This window comes from Orbicella franksi, chromosome 5, assembly GCF_964199315.1.
Source record: "Orbicella franksi chromosome 5, jaOrbFran1.1, whole genome shotgun sequence".
Taxonomy (NCBI): domain Eukaryota; kingdom Metazoa; phylum Cnidaria; class Anthozoa; order Scleractinia; family Merulinidae; genus Orbicella; species Orbicella franksi.
In genome coordinates, this window is record NC_138149.1 from 15,811,166 (window position 1) to 15,832,770 (window position 21,605).

The 21,605-nt window shown below is 42.3% G+C and overlaps 1 protein-coding gene across 1 annotated transcript; it reads left to right on the top strand.

Moving 5' to 3' along the window:
• The first annotated feature begins 7,686 nt into the window (after window positions 1-7,686).
• On the top strand, window positions 7,687-14,659 carry LOC145487811 (uncharacterized). Its single transcript, XM_081466610.1, has 2 exons — window positions 7,687-9,703; window positions 14,635-14,659. Exons 1-2 carry the CDS (start codon window positions 7,737-7,739, stop codon window positions 14,657-14,659), a joined length of 1,992 nt encoding a protein of 663 aa, XP_081322736.1. The 5' UTR covers window positions 7,687-7,736.
• The last annotated feature ends 6,946 nt before the right edge of the window (window positions 14,660-21,605 follow it).

The window sequence follows — 21,605 nt, forward strand, 5'->3', positions numbered from 1 at the left end:
TCGAGTGGTTTCCGCTTTTCATTGTCCTATGCAAGACCAGACTCAAATACTGCATGAATCCCAATGAGCTGGACTTCGAACCGATGAGACAGGTCACAGAATGCGAGAGTTATCGTCAAGTGAGGTCCATCATAAACGCATATAATGGTGAAGGTTTCGATTATTTGGTTCATAAGCAACGAGAACTCGCCGAGAAGAAGATAGAAAGAGAGAGGGGAATGGATAAAAATGAGCTCTTATGGTAGTGACGATTTCAACCTCTCGGCTCTGAACGATTATTCGCCTTGGGGGACACCGAATCGAACGAGTACTCCGATTCCGCCTGCAGCGGGTGTAGGTGTGAGTCTGAACACTCCTCCTTCACCGCTATCGTCACTGGCGACACCGCCCCTGCCCAACGTCTCGCCCGTCGGAGTAGGCACTCCTGGCTCGGGTGCGCCACAGACCAACGTCACGGTGGGTGTCGGTAGTGCTGGATCAGTGTCGCGCTCCAACGTCACAGCGGGTGTCGGTGCACCCAGGATAACAGACTCCACACCTTTGTCACGAGCCGTTCGAGGAGGGAAACGACCTAGACGCGTCCCACGTCAAAATACACCGACGTCCTCCAGTGACTCAGGCAGCCGCAGAAGAAGTAGCGCTAGTGGTAGCGGTGGAAGAGGCAGAGGCAGAGGCAGAGGTGGAGGCGGAGGCGGAGGTGGTAGTGGTAGTGACTCCACACCTCCTTCGTCGATTCGATCGGGTCGAGGAGGAAGAAGGAGGCGAGGAGACCGTGTTCTCGACCAAGCCCAGATGCAGCAACAATTGGAAGAGATTTTACGCCAACAACAACAGACGGCCGCGGGTCGTCGCATTGCGGGCATCACGACCACCAACACGATTACGACTACCTATAAAAACGGACAACGACCTACCGTCACACGCAATTCGACCAGTGTACGTAACTGAGAACAACCATGAGAAGACGCCGCCGTCGACAGAAAAGGAGAAAGCAATGGGGCGGTGCTCTTGCGAATGCCTTGTCTGCGATGTTACCCATTGGCAAGGGGGCTGCCTTGGGATTGGCCAAAGCGTTGGGTGGCCGCGCCGTGAAAACAGGAATCCGAGCTGGAACGACCGCTGCCATTGGTGCTGCGGGAGTAGGCGTGGGTCGAGGGATCCGAAGACTTGTGAGACTTAAGAAAAGACGACCCCCTCGTCGATGAAAAACCATTCGAATCAAGATGTTGAGGAGTGAAGTCGAGTAGTTCCCCTACTTTTTGCATCTATGCCGATGCTCTCGCTCTTACTGGGATGCGACCAGCATGGATCACGAAGACATGAAACGTATCGCGGACGAGTGTGATAGTTACCGACAAGTCCGGGACATCCTGAACCAATCCATAGAAACCGCCTTCAAGGACGAGATCTGGGAATACGAGCAACAGGCTAAAAGGATCGAACGTCCCGACAGAAAGTCAGACAAGGTTTGGCACTGGTTGGAGAAGAGTCATGAGTACTTCTGTATGTTTATTGGATGAACCTTTCAACACCGTGGTGGATTTGGATTCCCTGAAACGTTTGGACGTTTTGTACGCTTTCTACCACAAGTATTGGTGGTGTCGAAGGCAGATGTTCGGTTACTACAAGTTGTGTAACGCCATTCTCAACGGACTGGCCTTACTGACTGTGGCCGTGTGGGTACACGGTGGTAGGATTGACGGCTTTCGCCACCTTACTGAAAGGATGGAACGATTTCAAGTATTCGTTCAAGATGGACATGGCCCAATTCGCTTACACGACGTACGAAAAGACGCTGACAGAACTCCGGAACTACGCTCTGGGTGGTGTAGAGGAATTGGATGGGTTTTTGACCAAGATGCAAACGTTGGACGACGTGGTGACGGATTTCACATCTCCCACGTACGACCGATACGTTCGAGACTACGACACGCGATTTCGACACGTGCCGCTATAAAAAATGACATCGCGGTACTAATCTTCATTCAGAACCAACATGCCCAAGAGGTCAAGGAGAAAGAAAGCGTCTTCGAGAAGACGTACCACTAAAAGAAGACGGTACCAAAGGGGAGAAGGGGTTGTCAGTGTGGTGGCTGGTTTACCCAAGGCGGCTTGGGGTATCACCAAAGGCATCGGAAGCCTGAGAGCCAAACAAGAAGCCAAACATACCAAAAGGATGTTGGAACGGATGAGACGAGGTGAAAAGTGGGATAGCGGTAGCGAATCGTTCCGATGCTCCATCATGTGAAAATAAAAGGACGAGGATTGACGTCGTAAACCTCACTCGTTACCATGCGAACACGGAGGAGGAAGAGGAGGAGACAGAAAGGTGGTGATTTGGCGAGTATGATGAGAGCAGCGGGTTTGGGTTCTTTGGCTGGACCCTTCGGTTTAATGAACAAACATATCCGTAAGAACAGGGGAAAGATCGAAAGAGTCTTACGCAGGATACCCTATCAAACGGCCTTCAAGCGTCGAGGAAAGCGATAAAAGGACGAGGATTGACGTCGTAAACCTCACTCGTTACCATGAGGACTCGTAGGAGGAAGAGGAAACAAAGAGGTGGAGGTCTATCTCCGGTGGAAGCCGCGATTCTGAAAGGAAGATTTAAACAACTAGCTCAAGGTTACAAAAAATACCAAAGAGAAAAACGACAATTTGCCAGAGATATCGTTCCATCACTTGGCATATGGGGTGCTGTCTACAAGAGAGCGGCAAGTAAAAGGCGATAAAAGGAGTACGCCAATCCACTCGTGCACATAAGTCCACGATGAAGCGGTTACGACGACAACGTCATTTCTTGACGCGCGTCCTGAAAGAAGCCAATCGGAACAAACGTCAACGGATGTTGCAATACGCCGACAAAGATCAGATCAACGCCATCAGCGAGATGGTTCTCAATTTGCTGAAAAAGAGGATCCCCATCAACGCAACGACTTATGGGAAACTGAAAAGACATAAAAGGGTTTTGCGCGAAGTGGGTAGACGCAAAAACTCCATCAAGCGTCGAAGAGAGCATCTCCTCACCCAAAACGGAGCGGGGTTCTGGAGCGGTTTACACGGTTGTTTCAAAGCATGTTGTGTACGGTGAAAGGACGCAGCGAGGACGGTTACCCGCTGGAGGGGATCGACGTCATACCCAATTTACCGCCGAGAGAAGAAGAGTCCAATACCATTCCTAAACTCGTGCAGTTGTTGCAAGACGCCAATCGTCGCGAAGCCCGATGGAAAGACTCGTACGAGTACTTGAACAAGAGGTACCACGACCTGTATCAAGAGTACATGGCTTTAAAGTTCGGTGACTTCTGTCAAACCTGTCAAACGAAACGAGATACCACGCCGCCCGGTGGGTGCATCGAGTTGTGCAGGGAGTGCGGTAAAGGCAAGCGAACCGTTCAAAGTCTTGAACTCGAGTTGGAAAAGAAAGACGAATCCATACGGTACTGGCAAGACTGTTACGAGACGGCCTTGAGAGAATTGTCCGAGTTTCCTGACACGACTTTGAGTCAGGTATGAACGAAGTCATGATGGTACCCGTTCAAGAATTCAATCGATTGCAAGATTATTACAAGGGTAAGATCAGCCAGAATGCCTTGTTGAACAAAGCCGGACGTCTGGCCGCCGAAGAACATCTCATCTTGAACGACAAACGCATCCCCGACAGCATGGCCATCAAGATGACTAAACCCATCGCCACCGAGGAAGGTAAACTGGTGAAACGCATACGGACGGGTAAAAGTGGTCCCATCTCGTACCAGGGAACGACAGAACCCGAAGGCATGGTCGACGCACCCGTCGAAAGTCTGTTGAAACAGATCCTCAAGGGAGTCGACAAAGAACAAGCACCCCCCATCGTCATCAAACAAGAAGCCGCTACACCGAGTGTTAAAAGGGAGAAGAAAACCCCCAAACCCTTCAGTTCATTCGATCCAGTCACGTGGGGCAAAACTCCATCCACAAGTAAAAAAGTAGTGAGCAAAAAAGAAGGATTGAAGAAGAAATCAGGCGTAGGCAAAGCAGCCAAAGGTTTCCTGAAATCACTCTTAGAAGACGACGAGGGAGGTTACAGTCCTAAAGGCAAGGCAAAGAAGTACAAGAAGGCCAAGCCTACCACATTCGAACAGTTACAAGCGGGTTGGGAAAATTGGGACGCTCCTCCAAGACGAAAACTAGGCTATGACACGCAGTAAGAAGAAAAGGGCACCACCCCTGAGGAGAAGTACCCGACGTCGTCGTCAACGAGGGTATGGGATCGACATCCAAAAATGGTTGGCCAAGACTGGGATCGAGTTTCATTGGCCCGGTTATCAGTACATGGGACCTGGTACCAAACTGAAGAAACGTCTGGCGCGAGGAGACCCGGGGATCAACCGTCTGGACCGACTGGCCAAACAACACGACATTGACTATTCCAGGGCCAAGAACTTACAGGACAAATGGGATGCCGACACCAAGATGATCCAAGCCATCGACAAATTACCCGGACGTAAAACCATGACAGAACGCATTGTTAAGAAAATCATGCAAACCAAGAAACGTTGGAAATTGTAAACTTTATTGTTGTAATTAAAGAAAGTTACACACTTTGTTGTTTTTTCAAAAAGAGTCTCTTTTGTTTTCTTCAAGTCTCGCACGCCATGCCATTGTGGTACAGAGTAATCGAGGCATTCGATGTCACAAACAAACGTTCGAACCTTATTTGGTCCCCGAACGTCGACGAAGATATCAATAACAACCGAAACCTAATTCTGGAGGTGAATTCGAACACTAAGAAAGGGGTGTTGAAATAAAACATGCGATACACCTCCATGCGTATATGATCGTACGAAATGACATTGAGGGGAAAAAACACGGTGCCGTGAATGTACATGGGACTTTGGAACTCCGAGGATCGGACAAAGGCCTCCATCTCGCGATAGTACTGGAACCACACCGTGACAGGAATGGGATAAGGCAAATGATTCCAGGAACGCGTCAAGGAATTGTGCGTCTCGAAGGGTTTTCCATAGTCTCTCATATAGGTAAGGGCGTCGTGAATCATTCTGCGATGAGTGTCCACTGCGAATGAAAAAAACAGTGTCAGGTCCATAGTCCATCCTCATGGTAAAACGAGGGACCCCCAGGAAAAGGTAGTAGACACAGTTGTCGAATCTCAATATCCCTTTGTCCTTCCACGCGTCTAAAGAAGAGTCTGAACCTTTGAATTCGGATCAAGCTATACGTATAATAAGGGGTGTTGTAGACGAATAGACGGTACAGATAACTTCTAATCTCTCGGGTCGGTTCCACGGGGAGACGCACACTACCGTGAATGTACAGGTCTCGTTCCCGATACAGAGTCACGAAATTTCTGATAAAGGTATAATAACGTGTCCAAATACCAGGGTCAATGGCATACGGCAAATCATTCCACAGGTACGATCCCTCGTGATGGCAGTGATTAGGTCTACCCTCACTACGATATCGATCCAACTCTCGATCCATTCTAACTAAACGATCATTCGCACCTGCCGTTAACTGGTACTCCTCATCGTTATCATCTTCCTCGAGTTCCTCGTCGGTTTCCAACACGACCTCAGGCTGATTGTCACCGATCACGCGTCGGCAGTTGCCGCAGTTCACAACCCATCTCTCCATATCCTGGTAACAACGTCGATGCATCCACACGCCGCAGCAAGGAGTACGCTGGCACGATGCCAGAGAATCGACGTGAATATCTCTTTGACAAATAAAACACACTTGTTGAATCGGTGTTTCTTCGGGTAGACGACCCTGAAGGCGACGACTACGTCTCGGCGGTTCATCGTCGTCGTGTGATCGTGCACGACGTCGACGTCGTACTCGTCTCGGGGATCCTTCGGGGGACTGACTTCGAGGTCGGCGGCTGCGGCGCCCAGATTCAGTTTCCATCACCAAAACCGAAAAAATGTCGAATGCGCACCTCGATTTATGTCCATCATGCACCAATCAAACGAAAAAGGCCGACATCACGTGAACAGGGCAGACCCGGGGGATAGGGGGTATCCCCCCACTCACGGTCGGAGACTGGGTCCAGGTCGAGTGCAACCTGGGATCCAGTTTTACCGTAAGTATAAAAAGATCGGCTCGAACCGTTCACGGCACTCTGAGTTTTTGACTTGTATCGAGCGCTTAAAAATCATGGCACAGGAGCTGACCGACGAGGAGATGAACCAACACATGGATCAACATGAAGCAGTGAGTATAACGTGCACCCTATGTAAGAAAGTCATCCTTAGAACCGAAACCTGCGGTCGTATCAAGTGCTGCCGTTACTACCTGCATTTCGATTGCTTTGTCAGGACACTCGATGATCAGATGAACAAGGGGGTGAACAACGAGAAGTTGCACTGTCAAATCTGTCACACACCGTGCTATCTAAGTACACTCGTGGCTTCCCTAGACAACTGACCATGGAACTGAGACTCGTCGTCGCCTCCTTCACCCTGGAGTTCTTCCTCCGTTTGGACTTGAGATTTTGTTTCGTTGTGTTTTGCGGTTACAAATTCGCACGACATCTTTGTCACGCCTTGTTCATCACCTTCTTTTCATAGAGTTACTGGGATTGTCTACCCCATGAGATGCAAGCCTACATCCTTCACCTCAGAGAGTCCCAGTCTCTCATCGAGACGCGCGAACGTGAATCGTGGAGAGAGCTTTGTAACGAGATACGAACCTTTGCTAAGGTCCAAGCTAAATGGGGACTAGGGGCACTCAGAGTCAAGCTAGAGACATGTAAACTGAAGTTTTGCCCCCAGGGATTGGTTCCAGGGACACATGAAAAAAAGCATATGATCGTGTCGGGTTTATACAGAGACGCCCAAAATGTCCAGCGAGAAATATTTTTAGGATACAGTTTTAATGGTGCTTACTACAGAATCGATGACGTTAAAAGACTTTCACTCTTTTAGAGTTACTGGGATCGACTACCTACTGAACTACAGAACTACATCATGCGCTTAGCCAGGAATCAAATCCTACTCGAGCGCAGAAGAAACAAAAAGTTACGTCGTCTTCTCAAGGAAATAATAGAATACGGCAAACTGAAAGAACAATGGGGTATAGGACACATTGAGATTGTTCAATGTCGATGTAATTCACCGTGTTGTATAAAAAAGAAGAGAATAGACAGATTTCAACATATGAGAATATACGGATGTTACATCGACATTGACGACAAACCCCAAAGAACGTATTTATCTTGCACTATAAAAGAGGCCAAGAAACGCGTCCCCATAGAAAAGACTTTCCTCTACCCTGATCGCTCCACCAAGTACGCTCATAATAGGTGGTTAAGAAAGCGTTCCCGCTCTCTTACAGAGTCACTGGGACAGGCTACCGGAAGAACTAAAGTGTTACATACTTTGCCTGGCAACCTGGCAGTGCATACGCGATCGGAGGAACAATAAACAATTGAGTCGACTTCACAGAAGAATCTTAGATTATGGCGAACTGAAAAGACAATGGGGCTACGGACACATACAAATCAAAAAACAGAAATATACACTTAAATCAAATTACAGAGGCAGATCTTATTTCACGGCTTTCTATGGTTATTACATCAATCTTAGTAACAGGAAAAAGAAAGTCTATCTAGGATTCAGTTTCAGAAACGTGTTCCATAACTTAGAACGTAAAAAAGCGTCCCTGTTCGGTCCCTTCGAGGACGCTGATGTTGATGTTGAATAAAAAGCGATGTTCGTAACATTTGCTCATTCATGTCTTCACAGAACAGACGGACCCACGACGAAGCCTTCCCCTTCGACGATGACTATGACTGGATCTTTGATCCGGCTCTAGAGCGAGTGATGATCCAAACCGGAGGTGGAAGCAATACAAGACCCCTCCTAGAATTTGAATTAAGACCCGTAGGCGCTCGACGTAACTGGAGAAATGTCCTCAACAAACAACGATTCGAAGCCACACTCAGACAACACAGAGACGTGACTCCCAGGGACAATCTAGGCCAAGAATTGACTCAGGCCCTTCAACGATCCATCGAGCAACAAATCGCTCAGTATCCTACCCTGACACCCGACTCCACGGTCCATTTCACCATGCAGTCCAGTGCCTTCACACACGCCTTTCAATCCACCACCTTCACCGTGCGCGAATTCGAAGAAGGGAGTGAAAGACTAGACACCTATCTCCAGTCTCTCGCGGCCAAACTCAACTCCAACGAAGAATTCACCCCCGACGACACGTTTACCATGGAAACCACTTTCATACGCACCCCAGGTAGTGGGCGTGGTCACGGAAAACGATACAAACCGAGTTGTGCTGCCGTACGGGGAATCGTCAAACGGTCGCGCGTGACCATCCAAAACAAAGACAATCTATGCTGCGCTCGCACTATCGTCACCATGAAAGCCCTGGTAGATGCCGACATGAATCCGCGAGACCAAGATTACCACAATCTCAAACAGGGGCGGCCCGTCCAAGAGCGATTGGCCAAAGAACTCCACCGTCTAGCCAACGTCCCCGAAGGACCTTGCGGCATTCCCGAACTGCAGCAGTTTCAGGCCGCGTTACCTGGGTACCAACTCAAAGTCCTTTCCATCGATCCGCCGCACATGCTCATCTACGCGGGACCCGAACCCTCGGACAAGATCATTCGTCTCGTCAAAGAAGACAGTCACTACGACGGATGTAACTCGTTCAGTGGGTTCCTCAACAAATCCTACTTCTGCGACGAATGCAATCGAGGCTACGATCACGACGACTTTCAACGTCATCCCTGCAACGGCAAATGGTGTCCCGCCTGCAAACGAAAGGACTGCCCCGATTTCCTAGAAGCCAAACGCCCCCTAGCACGAGGCAAGTTTCCTGCACCCACCTCGATCTGCCGATTGTGCCACAGAAAATTCTTCGGAGACCAATGCTACAACTACCACTTGCAACGGCGGAGTCTCAACATCCCATCCATTTGCGACACTTACAAAAAGTGTCCAGACTGTTGCCACGTCTACAAACCAAAAGATAGGAACAGGCGAGGAGGTGACCGTTTCACCCCAGATCACGTATGCGGATGGGGCGAATGCCACATCTGCGAAAAGAAAGTCTTTCTGCCGACGCACCGATGTTACATCCAACGCATCCCCGAAGACGAAGACGAGCCCAAAAAGAAACGCGTGTCGCGCGACGAAGTCAAAGGTCGACCCTTCGAAGAACCCGAACCCGGTGATCCAGACACGCGAGTCTGGGTAGCCAGAGATCCGCCCCTTCAAGTGTACTGCGACTACGAGGCCATCACCGACGCCGAAGGGAATCAGACACCCATTCTACTCTGCTTGGAAGACGATGAAGAGGACCAATTCAGCTCCTTCTACGGTCCCAACTGCACCGCTGACATGTTCGACCATCTCGAATCCCTCGCCGTCGACGTGGACGGAGACGATCGGAACGTCATCGTCCTCTTTCACAATCTCAAAGGCTACGACGGGATGTTCATCTTACAACACTGTTACGCCGCGCATCGAGAAGTCACAGACCAAATCACCGTAGGCACCAAGATACTGTCCCTGAGATCCGACAGACTGACTTTCAAAGATTCCCTATGCTTTCTCCCGTTCCCGCTGGCCAACTTTCCAGCCACCTTCGGAATCCAAGAACTCTGCAAGGGATTCTTCCCTCACAAATGTCCGCCAAAAAGAAAGCCGAATTCGAACAGTGGTACCAAGAGAAAGTCAATGACAACTACCATTTCGTACTAAGACAAGAAATGGAAGCCTACTGCGAGTCGGACGTCAAACTCCTCAAAGCAGGCTGTCAAAAGTTCCGGCAAGAATTCAAACAAAAAGCGGACTTTGACCCCATGGAGAAATGCGTCACCATCGCCTCCGCCTGCAACCGATTCTGGCGCAAGAAACTCGTCCCGCTCAACACTATCGCCTCCAGACCGCCTCGAGGATGGCACGGCGCCCGATCCAATCAGTCCGTCAAAGCCCTGAAATGGCTAGCCTGGCAAGAACACCTGTTGCAACACACCGACCAAGGCGATCGTATCCACACCGTGCGAAACGGAGGTGAAGTCCGACTAGCCAATCATCTCGTGGACGGATACGATCCGACGACTCGAACCGTCTACGAATTCCACGGATGTCTATGGCACGGATGTCCTCGATGTTTCCCACGCCAACGCGACCGATATCCCATCTGTCACACCGATCGCACTCTACAGGAAGTCTACGAGTCCACACTCCGTAAACACGACCTTCTCAGTCACCAAGGCTACCAGCTCCACGTCAAGTGGGAATGCGACTGGGACTTAGAGGTCAAAACCGACCCAGATCTCCGCAAGTTTCTAGACACGTTCCAAATCATCGAACCGCTCGAGCCCAGAGAAGCCTTCTTCGGAGGGCGCACGAACGCCGTCAAACTACATCACGTGACCGACGTGACCCAAGGAGAACAAACCAAGTACGTCGACGTGACGTCGCTCTACCCATGGGTCAACAAGGAATGCGAATACCCCATAGGACACCCGCAAGTCATTGTCAACCCCCAAGATCAAGACATACACCACTACTTCGGTACGGCCAAAGTGGACATACTGCCGCCTCACGAACTATACCATCCCGTTCTACCTTTCAGGCACGGAGGTAAACTCACCTTCCCACTCTGCCGATCGTGCGTGGAACACGAAATGACCAAACCCCTCCTAGAGAAATCGCATCGCTGCCCTCACACGGCCGAGCAACGCACGCTAAGAGGGACCTGGTGCACACCCGAAATCCAGAAAGCCGTTGCCATGGGATACACGCTCAACAAGATCCACGAAGTCCACCATTTCCCGCCAGAACAACGCCGTAAAGGACTCTTCGCCGATTACGTGAACACCTGGCTAAAAATCAAACAGGAATCCGCTGGCTACCCAAACTGGTGTAACACCCCCGAAGACAAGGCACGGTACGTGCAACAATACCAACAGAAAGAAGGCATCGCTCTCGATCCGACCATGATCCAGAAAAATCCAGGACGCAAAGCCACCGCCAAACTCATGCTCAACTCTTTCTGGGGCAAGTTCGGCGAAAACCTACACAAACCCACCACCCAAGTCGTCTACAACGCCACGCAACTCTTTGACCTCGTTTCCAATCCATTCAACGACATACGACAAGTCAGAATCGCCAACGACGAAGCCCTAGAAGTCGTCCACGCCGAACTCAAAGACAATCAACCCGACAACGGACGAATCAACATCTTCGTCGCCTCTTTCACCACCTGCTGGGCGCGTCTCAAATTATACAACTACCTGGAACACTTAAAGCAACAAGTTCTATACTTTGACACCGACTCCGTCATCTACTCGCACAAACCAGGCCAAGCCGATGTCGCGCTAGGCGATTACCTGGGCGAGATGACCAACGAACTCGACGACGGCGATTTCATCACCGATTTCACTACCGCTGGACCCAAAAATTACGGTTACAGAACCCACCAAGGTAAAGTCTGCTGCAAAGTCAGAGGCTTCTCACTCAATGTACGAGGATCCAGGCAACTCAATTATGACGTCATGAGACAAAATCTACTCGACGAACTCACACAACCTCTCGATCAACGACGCAACATCAACGTCGTCAACCCCAACTTCTTCTGGAGAAACCCAGCCACCAAACATCTCAGAGTCATCACACGAACTAAACGATACGGACTCGTCTTCGACAAACGCGTCGCAGACACGAACACTTTCATGTCGTTTCCATACGGATACACACCAATGTAATTTTTACTTCCTGTAATCAATAAAAATCAATTTTTAAACTCACTTCCTGTCTATCGCCTTATTTGGGCATGCAAGAACTGTGACGTCACGGGCGCCATGTTTTGCTACCAAAGGGGCCATCTTGGATTTTAAAATTTAAGAGAATGTATGGGAAAATCTTGGTCACGTGGTACGATCCCTGGCTCCTGATTGGTTACGGCCCCTATGGGCGCTATTGACTACTGGCAGACTTCCTTTAGACAGCAAATACAGAACGCTGATCGGTCGCTCCTTGTCAGAGTCACTGCGCGAACTGAATTCAGACGAGTGTAGCCTGGGCCAAAATTCACGCAAATTGAAAAAGGGCTGGGGAGGGGGGGGGGGGTGGTCGATAAATGATGAAAAAAAAAATACCTGAATAAATGAAACATGCGGCAGGGAGTTTCTACATTTCATGCTAGGTAAGATTTACACGTTGCTGTCATAGCGAGAGCAGAAAAAAAAATTGAAAAAATCAACTATGATGGCAGGGAGTTTCTACATTTCATGCTAGGTAAGATTTACAAGTTGCTGTCATAGTGAGAGCAGAAAAAAAAAATTGAAAAAATCAACTAAATCAAAAAACACCTGATTCAGTCTTTAACACCGTTTTCATAAATCCAGACATCTATATATGTGTGTGTGTGTTATATAAAATTGAAAACTTTTACAATAACTAATTCATTTCCTATTTTGCCAATCACAACCATCTCTTCGTAAAAGACAATTGCGTGAACACTGAATGCAGCCGCTGGTGCAACATTTATTTTGTATCTGAAAATGAAATGTTTGGGATCTCTTGTAACTTTTTCCGCTTGGTTTGTCAAATCGAAATATACCAAACCATAGAGACTATTAAAGTTTGCGAGATTCAGTTGTGTACCAGTATTATAATCGTCTCTTCTTTTCGCATAAGACATTGAATCGTTAAAAATTCTGACTTCGGACTCTGTATCATACTTAGTTTCTGGACAAAAAATACCATTTCCGTATTCAAGTCTGCATGTTGTCAAATAAGTGGCATCATCAGCAGCATATAGTTTATAAGTATTAAATAAATATGAATTTTCTGTTGCAACATCGGTTTTTGCTCTTTGGTGATATACAAATATGTGTTGAACGTTATCCACACTTGCTGATTTTTGATAAAAACCACTTGCTTGTGACGGAGCCGATTTTTGATACATTGATCTAAGATATGGCCATTTTGTTTCTTTCAAAAATGAACTGACAAAACTGTTATACAGACTCTTTTGGAATCAGTTTGGGCACCCATAATAGAAAACGGTCAAGAACGACTCTACCATCATCTGCGGCAGCTAATTTTTGAACAAGCTCATCATCATTCTGAAGTGTTATATATTGAATTGTAGCTGCATTGGTATAAGCATCTTATCTTCTAACACTTCGAAGAAACTATATCTATTGAGAGGAATAATAACATTGACATCAGCATTTCCCGTTGTTAAAGTTCGTCTTGCTTCAAATCCTGCATTCTGATTAGCATTAGCAATCAGATGGTTAGTATCCAAATACCAAAGACTGTTTTGAGCAACTGATCTGCTGAAATCATCAGACTAGTCCAATAGATTCTTGGCAAAAATAACCTTGTGAAGATTATCTGTATCATAAACAATTTTACCAGCAGATTTGATCCTAAGATGATTTATGAAAGAATGTGCGCCATTATGACCATAATTCACACACATAAGCTGTTCCATCGGCGAGTTTTTGTAATTGAAATTAAATTTCAAAATATGCATTATACCAATCGTAAAATGCTGATCTGTCATTGATTGCAAATTTGCAACCGTTTTTATCATGATGTTGGCCACCAACTGGTGTGTTTATTGCGTTATCAAGTTGGTATCTTACCAACTCATTTCGCTGTAACATTTCACTTGATCTAAAAGCCATTACAATATTAGTTTAGATAAAAATTAGCGTTTTATTCCTTGTCCTGATATTAAACGATTCAATATCATATCAGTACTTTCTTCTTTTATCGTTGGAATTGTTGCTTTTTCTTTCACACCTCTTAGTCGCTTCATTATCAGATCACCTGATTTTTGTGCCGCCTTTTTACCCAAACGCTCACCAGCGTGTTCTACTCCAGATTTTATTGCTTTTTTCGCGATTGGCTTGGCAACATTGTGGAATACAGATGATACTATTTTCCTTATCGGTTTGAATATATTGTCAACAATCAAACCGTTTCCTTTGTGCTTATACAAATTTGCCCATTTTAGGATGGTAAAACCTTTTGAATTCATATGGTTTCATATAAATAGATTGGAGAATTCTTTTCAGTAACAAGCTAAAAGCTGTATCTGCACCGTTATTTATTTGTCGTCTTTTGCCATCGGTTAAATATATTCCTGTTCTCGAAATGGTGTTCTTATTCATGGGATTAAATGTGACTCTCCGTGGTTTTATAGAGAAACTAAACGACGGTTTCAAGATGTATGTGCTAAAACTGTATATAACATCTGTATCTACACCATCAACAAGGCTGGTATTGGCCAGATCACAATGGATATTCAAAATATCTGTGTCTTGACTCAAATTGGGTAATCTTAAACCATAATTGTCAGCATCTTTCAGAATCACTTTGTTAAAGCCAATAAGCTCATGAAAATTTGATCCAGTCAAGTCAAGTTGGCAACCCGTTTTCAATTTTATTAATACTCTGAAGGTGCTAGTTTGAAATCCTAACGTTATTGGATATTCATCTTCATCACCCTTTATTACGGTTTCATTTTTCAAAAACGCGTTCATGTTAATATAATTATAAACACCAGCTGGTAATGTAAGTTCTTTCCAAGTTGAACAACCATCTGAGCTGTATTTTATTTTCTGATTATTATAACCAGGATTGATGTTCAAACACGTGAATGACATATTTATTATTCTGTACAAACCAATCATGTATTCATAATTACTATCCAAAATAACTGGTCTATCAAAATTGGTCACAAAATTGGCTGGTGTATTGTTTGCGCTACTGTTATTCAAATAACTTGATAATACAATTTCTCGTTCCATATACAGTTAGATTATATATTATATTTTAAAATAGCTTTTGTGCAGTTTATTGTATCCTGATTTATTGATTGCTGATATACGTAACAACGTGTCTGACAGAGCAACTCCCGTGTTTCTCATTTTGATTGATGTATTACCAGCCAAAATCTCTCCTATACAACGTCTCCACCTTTCTGTTTTCGAATTCCAGATCCTTTCATCGTCTTGACTTTGGTTTTGTAATATTTTATGTACTGGCCCAACACAGCATTTGCATTCTGTATTCTTTTCTTATTCGCTTGCCTTTCAGCTTCAGATATTGCTCCTTTTTTGTACTGTTTTGTGACAGCTGACTGATAACCTTTCAACTCATTGCGTCTTAATTCCGCATTTTTTATTATTTTATCAAGATACGCTTTATTCTTTTGTGGCGTCATTTCAGTTTGATTCAATCGCATTTCTACATCGTCATAATTTGTTACACCAATATCATCTAGCATCTTGTTAGCCATGTCTTCATCAGCTACCTCATAATCAGGTACTTCATCATCGTCGTATTCTGTAGGCATTTCTTGTGGTTCTTGAGACAAACATTGAGAATCAACGTAAATCTCCTTTTTCCCTTCTAAAACGTCCTTCAACGATTCTTCATAGGTTTGTGGTTTTGGTAGTATTTGTTTGGTATTTTCTGGTTCAAATAAATCACCCAGATTCATATCTTCAACCTCATCTTCAATATTAATACCATAATCTGGTACACCTTCCTTCTTCTTCGTCTTTCGTCTCATTGGTGGTATTTTCAAATTACTAGCCACAACATCATCCAATTTAGTTGTTATTGGTTCAAACACTTTTTTGAAAGATGCCTGGCTTGTCTGTTTACTGATGTCACTCTGTGTTATTGCATTATAAACATAATTAATTTTATCACCCAATTAGATTTCTTTTTTGCAAGTTCTCTCCACTTTAGTAAACTCATCATAATATTGTATTATATAAAACATCATGTACTACATCGTGTACTAAAATTATATACCAGTATAATATGAAAATACCAAATTATGATATCAAAGAGGATGTTGGTAATTATAAACAATTATTCCAATTTATGCCTGACCGTTGCTTTCGGATGCTAATTTGGGGCCCATCAGGCTCAGGAAAGACGAATTCATTGCTTCATATGATAATGAATTACTGTATTTCGATAAATGTTATCTATATGCGAAAAATCTCGAACAATCAAAATATGAATATCTGATTAGTAAAGAAGTTGGTTATGATACATTAGAAGTTAGTAATGATGAAATACAATCAGTTTCAGAAATGAATGGTGGTAATCAAAAGCTTGTCATATTTGATGACTTTGTTTGTGAAAAAAACCAATAGCCATTAATCGATTACTTGATAAGAGGAAGACACAAGAATTGTAGTGTGATATATCTTAGTCAGAGCTACTATAAAACTCCAAAGGATATTAGACTAAACTGCTCTTATTTTTGTATTTATGAATTCCCAAGTGCTGATGAAAAATCACTTTTATGCCGTGAAAACAATGTTGATCAAAAGTTGTATGAAAAAGCTACTAATGATCCATATAGCTTTCTGTATATAGATAAACCACGAAAATTTTCCGCTAAGAATTTCAACGAGAGATTGTAATTTTTAATCTAATATTATTATACATGTCTTATTCAAACGGAATATCAGGCTCGTCAGGTGAAGTTGCCTCATCTGAAACAGTAATAGTAAAGGGTGAAAAAGGAGACCCTGGAATAGGTTTTAATTTAACTTCTTATGGAAATTATGATTTACAAAATAAAAAAGTGTTCAACCTGGACAGTCCTGATGATCATAAAGTTGATGATGATTACAACACAAGAATCAAGAGATCTCAAGAGTGCTGTTAATAAAGAGTATTTGAACGACAAATTTCTGAAGAAGGATAAAGATGGTAATTATTATGATGCCAGACAAATGGTAATCAAAAACACAGAACCGTATTATGATGGGTTATATGATAATAATACCTTAGTCAGTAAAGGCTTATGTTGATGCAGAAAATAGTAAGCAAGATATTGCTATTGCTGATAAAACCAGTAAGGCTTATGTTGATACAGAAAACGGTAAGCAAAACATTGCTATTGCTGGTAAAACCAACAAGTCTTATGTTGACAACGCTGATTCGGTTCTTCAGACAAATATTGATGGAACAAAAGAAGCTTTATGAGAAGTATTTGTGAAATTGGATCAAGGTTTGGATGAAAAATTGAGTATTCATGGTGGAAATTCTATGACTGTTGATCTTGATGCAGGCGACAACAAAATTATCAATTTAGGACCACCACCAACAAAAGACAATGCTGCTTCAAAAGAATACGTTGACACTGAGATCTCAAAAGTTGGTGGTTCCAATAAAATGGCTGCTGATTTTGACATGAACAACAAAAAAATAATCAACTTATCCACTGACTCCCACAACATGTTGTCAGCCACTAATATCAGGTACGTAAACCAGGTCAAATCGGATATGATTATAACGCTGACTGATAGTTTTAGTAAAAAGATAAATGAGGCACATATAAGCGGCTCAACTGACTAAAAAAATGTTTTCCAATACCTTATGGACGATGTTAACCAGTCAACAAGTGAAAGTAACATTATCGTTGATGGTATCGAAGACTTTTCTGATTCGCTTCATGACATTGGTAAAAAAGCCTACAGTTTTAGAATGGGAAAAGGAGCACAAAACTGGTATGCATCTCGACTGAGTTTCAACATGTATCTACTTCCTGAAGGTGAATTCACTTTGGTGATTGAGTTTTTTTCACCAGTTATGGATCAGGTGACAGTGTCAGTTGTTTCTACTTCATTGAATATCAGTCAACAATCAACGAAACTGTTTTCTAAATACAGTAGATCCATCATCCACCTGCATAAATATGATGTAACTCCACCTGAATACATCTTTATTGACTTAAGATGCCAGGGTATTGCAAACAGTACATCTCAGGGGCGTGGTCATTTGGTTATTTATGGAATCGAGGACTCACAGAATGATGTGAGCTCAGATGTCTTCGATGAGCCGTATTATTTGGAAAACGGAAAAATGACATTCAAAACTACTGTTGATTTTTTGAAATCTGCAAACTTTAATACAAACATCGATATCAAAAATCATCAGATAAAAAATGTTCAAGATGATGTCGAAAATAATGATACTGTGAATATCAAACAGTTGAATGAATTTGAAGATGATCTTGTAAAATCTTTCAGAAGAGAAATGCAAAATAAAATAGATCTTTTGGAAACAATAAAGTCTTTAGAATACAAAATAATCATAATGGAGAAACAAATGGCCAGCTTGACATTGAATGCACCATTATTCAAAAGATTATTCGAATTCCTCGCTGATTTATTAAATCCTGAAACTGTCAAGAGGAGTGTTCCTATAATATAAGTGCTTGGGATAATTTGAATGTAGTTACCTCAACTAGTTCACCAAGTAGCAAGAATTTTTCTGATTTAAGTCTAAAATATGGGTTCAAAAATATCTGTAATGAAATGGATGTTAATCTCGACGTACAGAATGATTTCACCATGTTTTTTATTATCAAGCATGATACCAGTCTTTCATATGTTTTTGGTATGCATTTTAGACACACAGCTCCAACAGATAACTACTCTATAGACGTACAGAATAGTGGTATTTTAAGCAATCTCAGATGCAGACCCAGTAATTTCGTATCTCCAAAATTTATCAATTTTGCAAATAAATTAAAAAATAAACAACTCATGACATGGGCTGGCAAAAATGGTAGTTCATACACTATAACGATAGCAGGAACATGTAACATAATAACAGAAACACATTCTTATTCTGAACACGCATCTTCCAAAATACATCTCCATACAATGGGATATCTTTTGAGAATGGGTTTCACAACGAACTCTTATGCAATAGGTGGAGATGCTTTTCAAGCTATGGCATTAGCAGAACAAAACTTAGGAACATATTTCGGATTAGATTAAATATAATCTAAACCATACGTATGAAAGCATCAAAGACTATTTTCAATTTCAATCACATTAATCCAAATTTAACCGAAGCTGAGATATCAGAGTTGAAAGCTTTGTACAAACACTTTCATAAAAAATACTGGCTATTCAAAATGGCATACAAATATTTTAGAAAAATGGACCTGGCATGTAAAATGGATCTGTTGGATTGATAGCAACAGGAACAAAAGTGGGAGCTGCAACATTGAACCCCATTGTTCTTGGGACAATATCAGGTGCTGGTCTTATTTTGAGCGCATTCACAGAAGCTAAAAATTACAAACGAAAGATTGAGATGTGTAAAATTGCTTACACTTCATATGAAAAAATATTGACCGTCATAAGGTCCTTTCTGAGAGGATTAGAATTCGATGACGAACGACTTTTGGACTACATCAAAATGGTCGATGAAATTATAATAGATATGTGTCCATTATACGACAAGTCTGAGGATAAATACAACAAATTGTTTACAACTGAATAATATCTCGTGTTTTTTTCCGATATTGCTCATAAATGTCTAGCGCTTTTTTAGACTTCGTCATGGGTTATTTTCATGTGGTATATTTAACATTTTGAATATTTGTTTCAAAATAAAATTAATGTTAATCATTCGTTTGCGATTACCATTAATCTGTGGTAGCATCTTGTCTATTTCTCTGAAAATCTTATGTATTTTGGTTAAATCAGAAACTGGTATTTGTAATTTGTATTTACTGCATATGTTATTTATCACGTTTTCTAAATGATATTTTCTTTGGTAAACCGATTTCTTGACAATCTTGTACTTGTTTTCATGAAAATCAATGTATTGGCTGGCTATATCATAACTGTTAACTGTGCCGCAATTACGGCATACATTGGCGCCTTTGTTATTGACAATATCTTGTTTTTCACAACAAGGAAGTTATATTGTTGATGGTTGTTGTAATTCATGATCGCAGAATCGACAATCTATGTAGTCCATTTTGATCATCTCACTATCTATTTCTATATTGCAGTTCATCACTAATACGTATAGTAAATTTGATCAGGATCTGTTGATTGACTCGATTGACTTGAACTATACGAACTCATACATTATAGGTATAGAGTTTATTTTTTATATAACAGTTATACTATGGAACTCGATATGAAAAATTACGAAGTATATTCTTTCAGACTAGAAAAATACCCTGACAAAATATTCTATGCGGTTTTCAAAAAAGAGTCATTTTGGAAAAAAATTGAGAGGATTATTATGTAGATAATATGTATATGGAAATTGTACGTTGGTTCTGTCCGTATTGCTGTGAATATTATTTGTTGGCGTATATAATCCAACATAAACTAACAATGAAGCATCAAACGAATAAAGCAGAGTTTGAGAAGAGATATGATGAAAAGGTCAACGACTGTCTTATACAATTATGTGTTTTTGATGCATCAGAAAGAGAGTGAGAATTAGGGAAAAGTCCCGCGGATATGACATAACAGACTTGCGGTCTTTCCGATAAATGTCGCGCAATGGACTAATTTTTGATTTTATAATGTCCGTAAGCATATGATCGTATGCCATCTTTTTTCAGATATCTTTTACCATCAAAAAAACTCAAGTTCAGTTTATTCAATTTATAGCTTCCCAGTTGATGGCGACACATTTGATTGTTTTCATCTTATGATACATTTGCTGACTATTGAAGAGAGTATTTTTATAGTCAACATGATGAATATTCTTTTTGATCACAATTTTCTTGATTTCTTTCGCGGTTTTACCGTTTTCACCATTGTCTTTGATATACAAATACATTTTACTTCTGAGACCAACAAATTCTGTTATTATTTCACCAGCTGCCTCATCTTTGAACTTACCAATTACTTTCTTATTGGTCTTATTATAGAATTTACTATCTTCTGGATAATCACTGTTATCAAACTTACTTTTATCCGCCTAAAAGTCTTTGTAGATGTCTTTTGTTCGAATTTCACATGTGAGACAGTCAGTATCTGTGAACAATAATTGAGCTTTTGATCCGTATTTTTTGTTTGATGTAATTGTAGTGGAAATCATACATCAAAGTCTTACTGAAGTCTAAAATACACATACGTAAATAAACAGGTCTGTTCAAGGTCAGTGCTTCTTTGATCTTATGTACTGCAACTAGATTTTTATTGAAAATTTTTGATGATACGTAAGTAGGCTTACTTGCTACTTTAACATGTTGTTTCTCATCAGTAACAAGTCTAACATCAACTCGTTTACGAACATTCTCCATAGTTTTCCCAAAGACTGCATTATTCATGGGTTTGAAGATGTCTTTTTCAAACGAATTTTTAGCATTAGTTCGTTTTCGTGTATTAAAATTAATGCGCTCTTTTAACCAAGGAGATTGATTAAATTTTAAAACACGATGAATTTTGGTTAATTTTAATCCCAAATCAAGATATAATTGTATATTTCTGTAGTGGAAAACATATTTTTCTTTGTTATTCAACTGAGACTATTATCCAATCACTACCTTCCGATAGCCATTGTGCGATCTTTTTCAAAATCTCTTCTTGGGAAATTTTTAATTGTTGGTTTAAATCAATGATGCTTGTAACAGTCTTGGCTTTACTATTGAAACGAGCAGTTTTACGTTTCAAATAATGCTTTCCACCAGTAATATCAATTTCAACTTCAACATCATTATCATTTTTTCCACTATCAGGGATTTCTTTGATAAAATTTACTCTCAGAGTTTCATAAAATTTGAAATTTTTATTATTTTCCAAGTGAGATTTA

Excerpts from the sequence above, each read along its gene's own strand:
- LOC145487811 (XM_081466610.1), top strand. The coding sequence starts at position 7,737 with ATGTCTTCACAGAACAGACGGACCCACGACGAAGCCTTCCCCTTCGAC. Across the intron at positions 9,704-14,634 it reads AACAGTGGTACCAAGAGAAA|GATTGATGTTCAAACACGTG; the intron begins GTCAATGACAAC and ends TATTATAACCAG.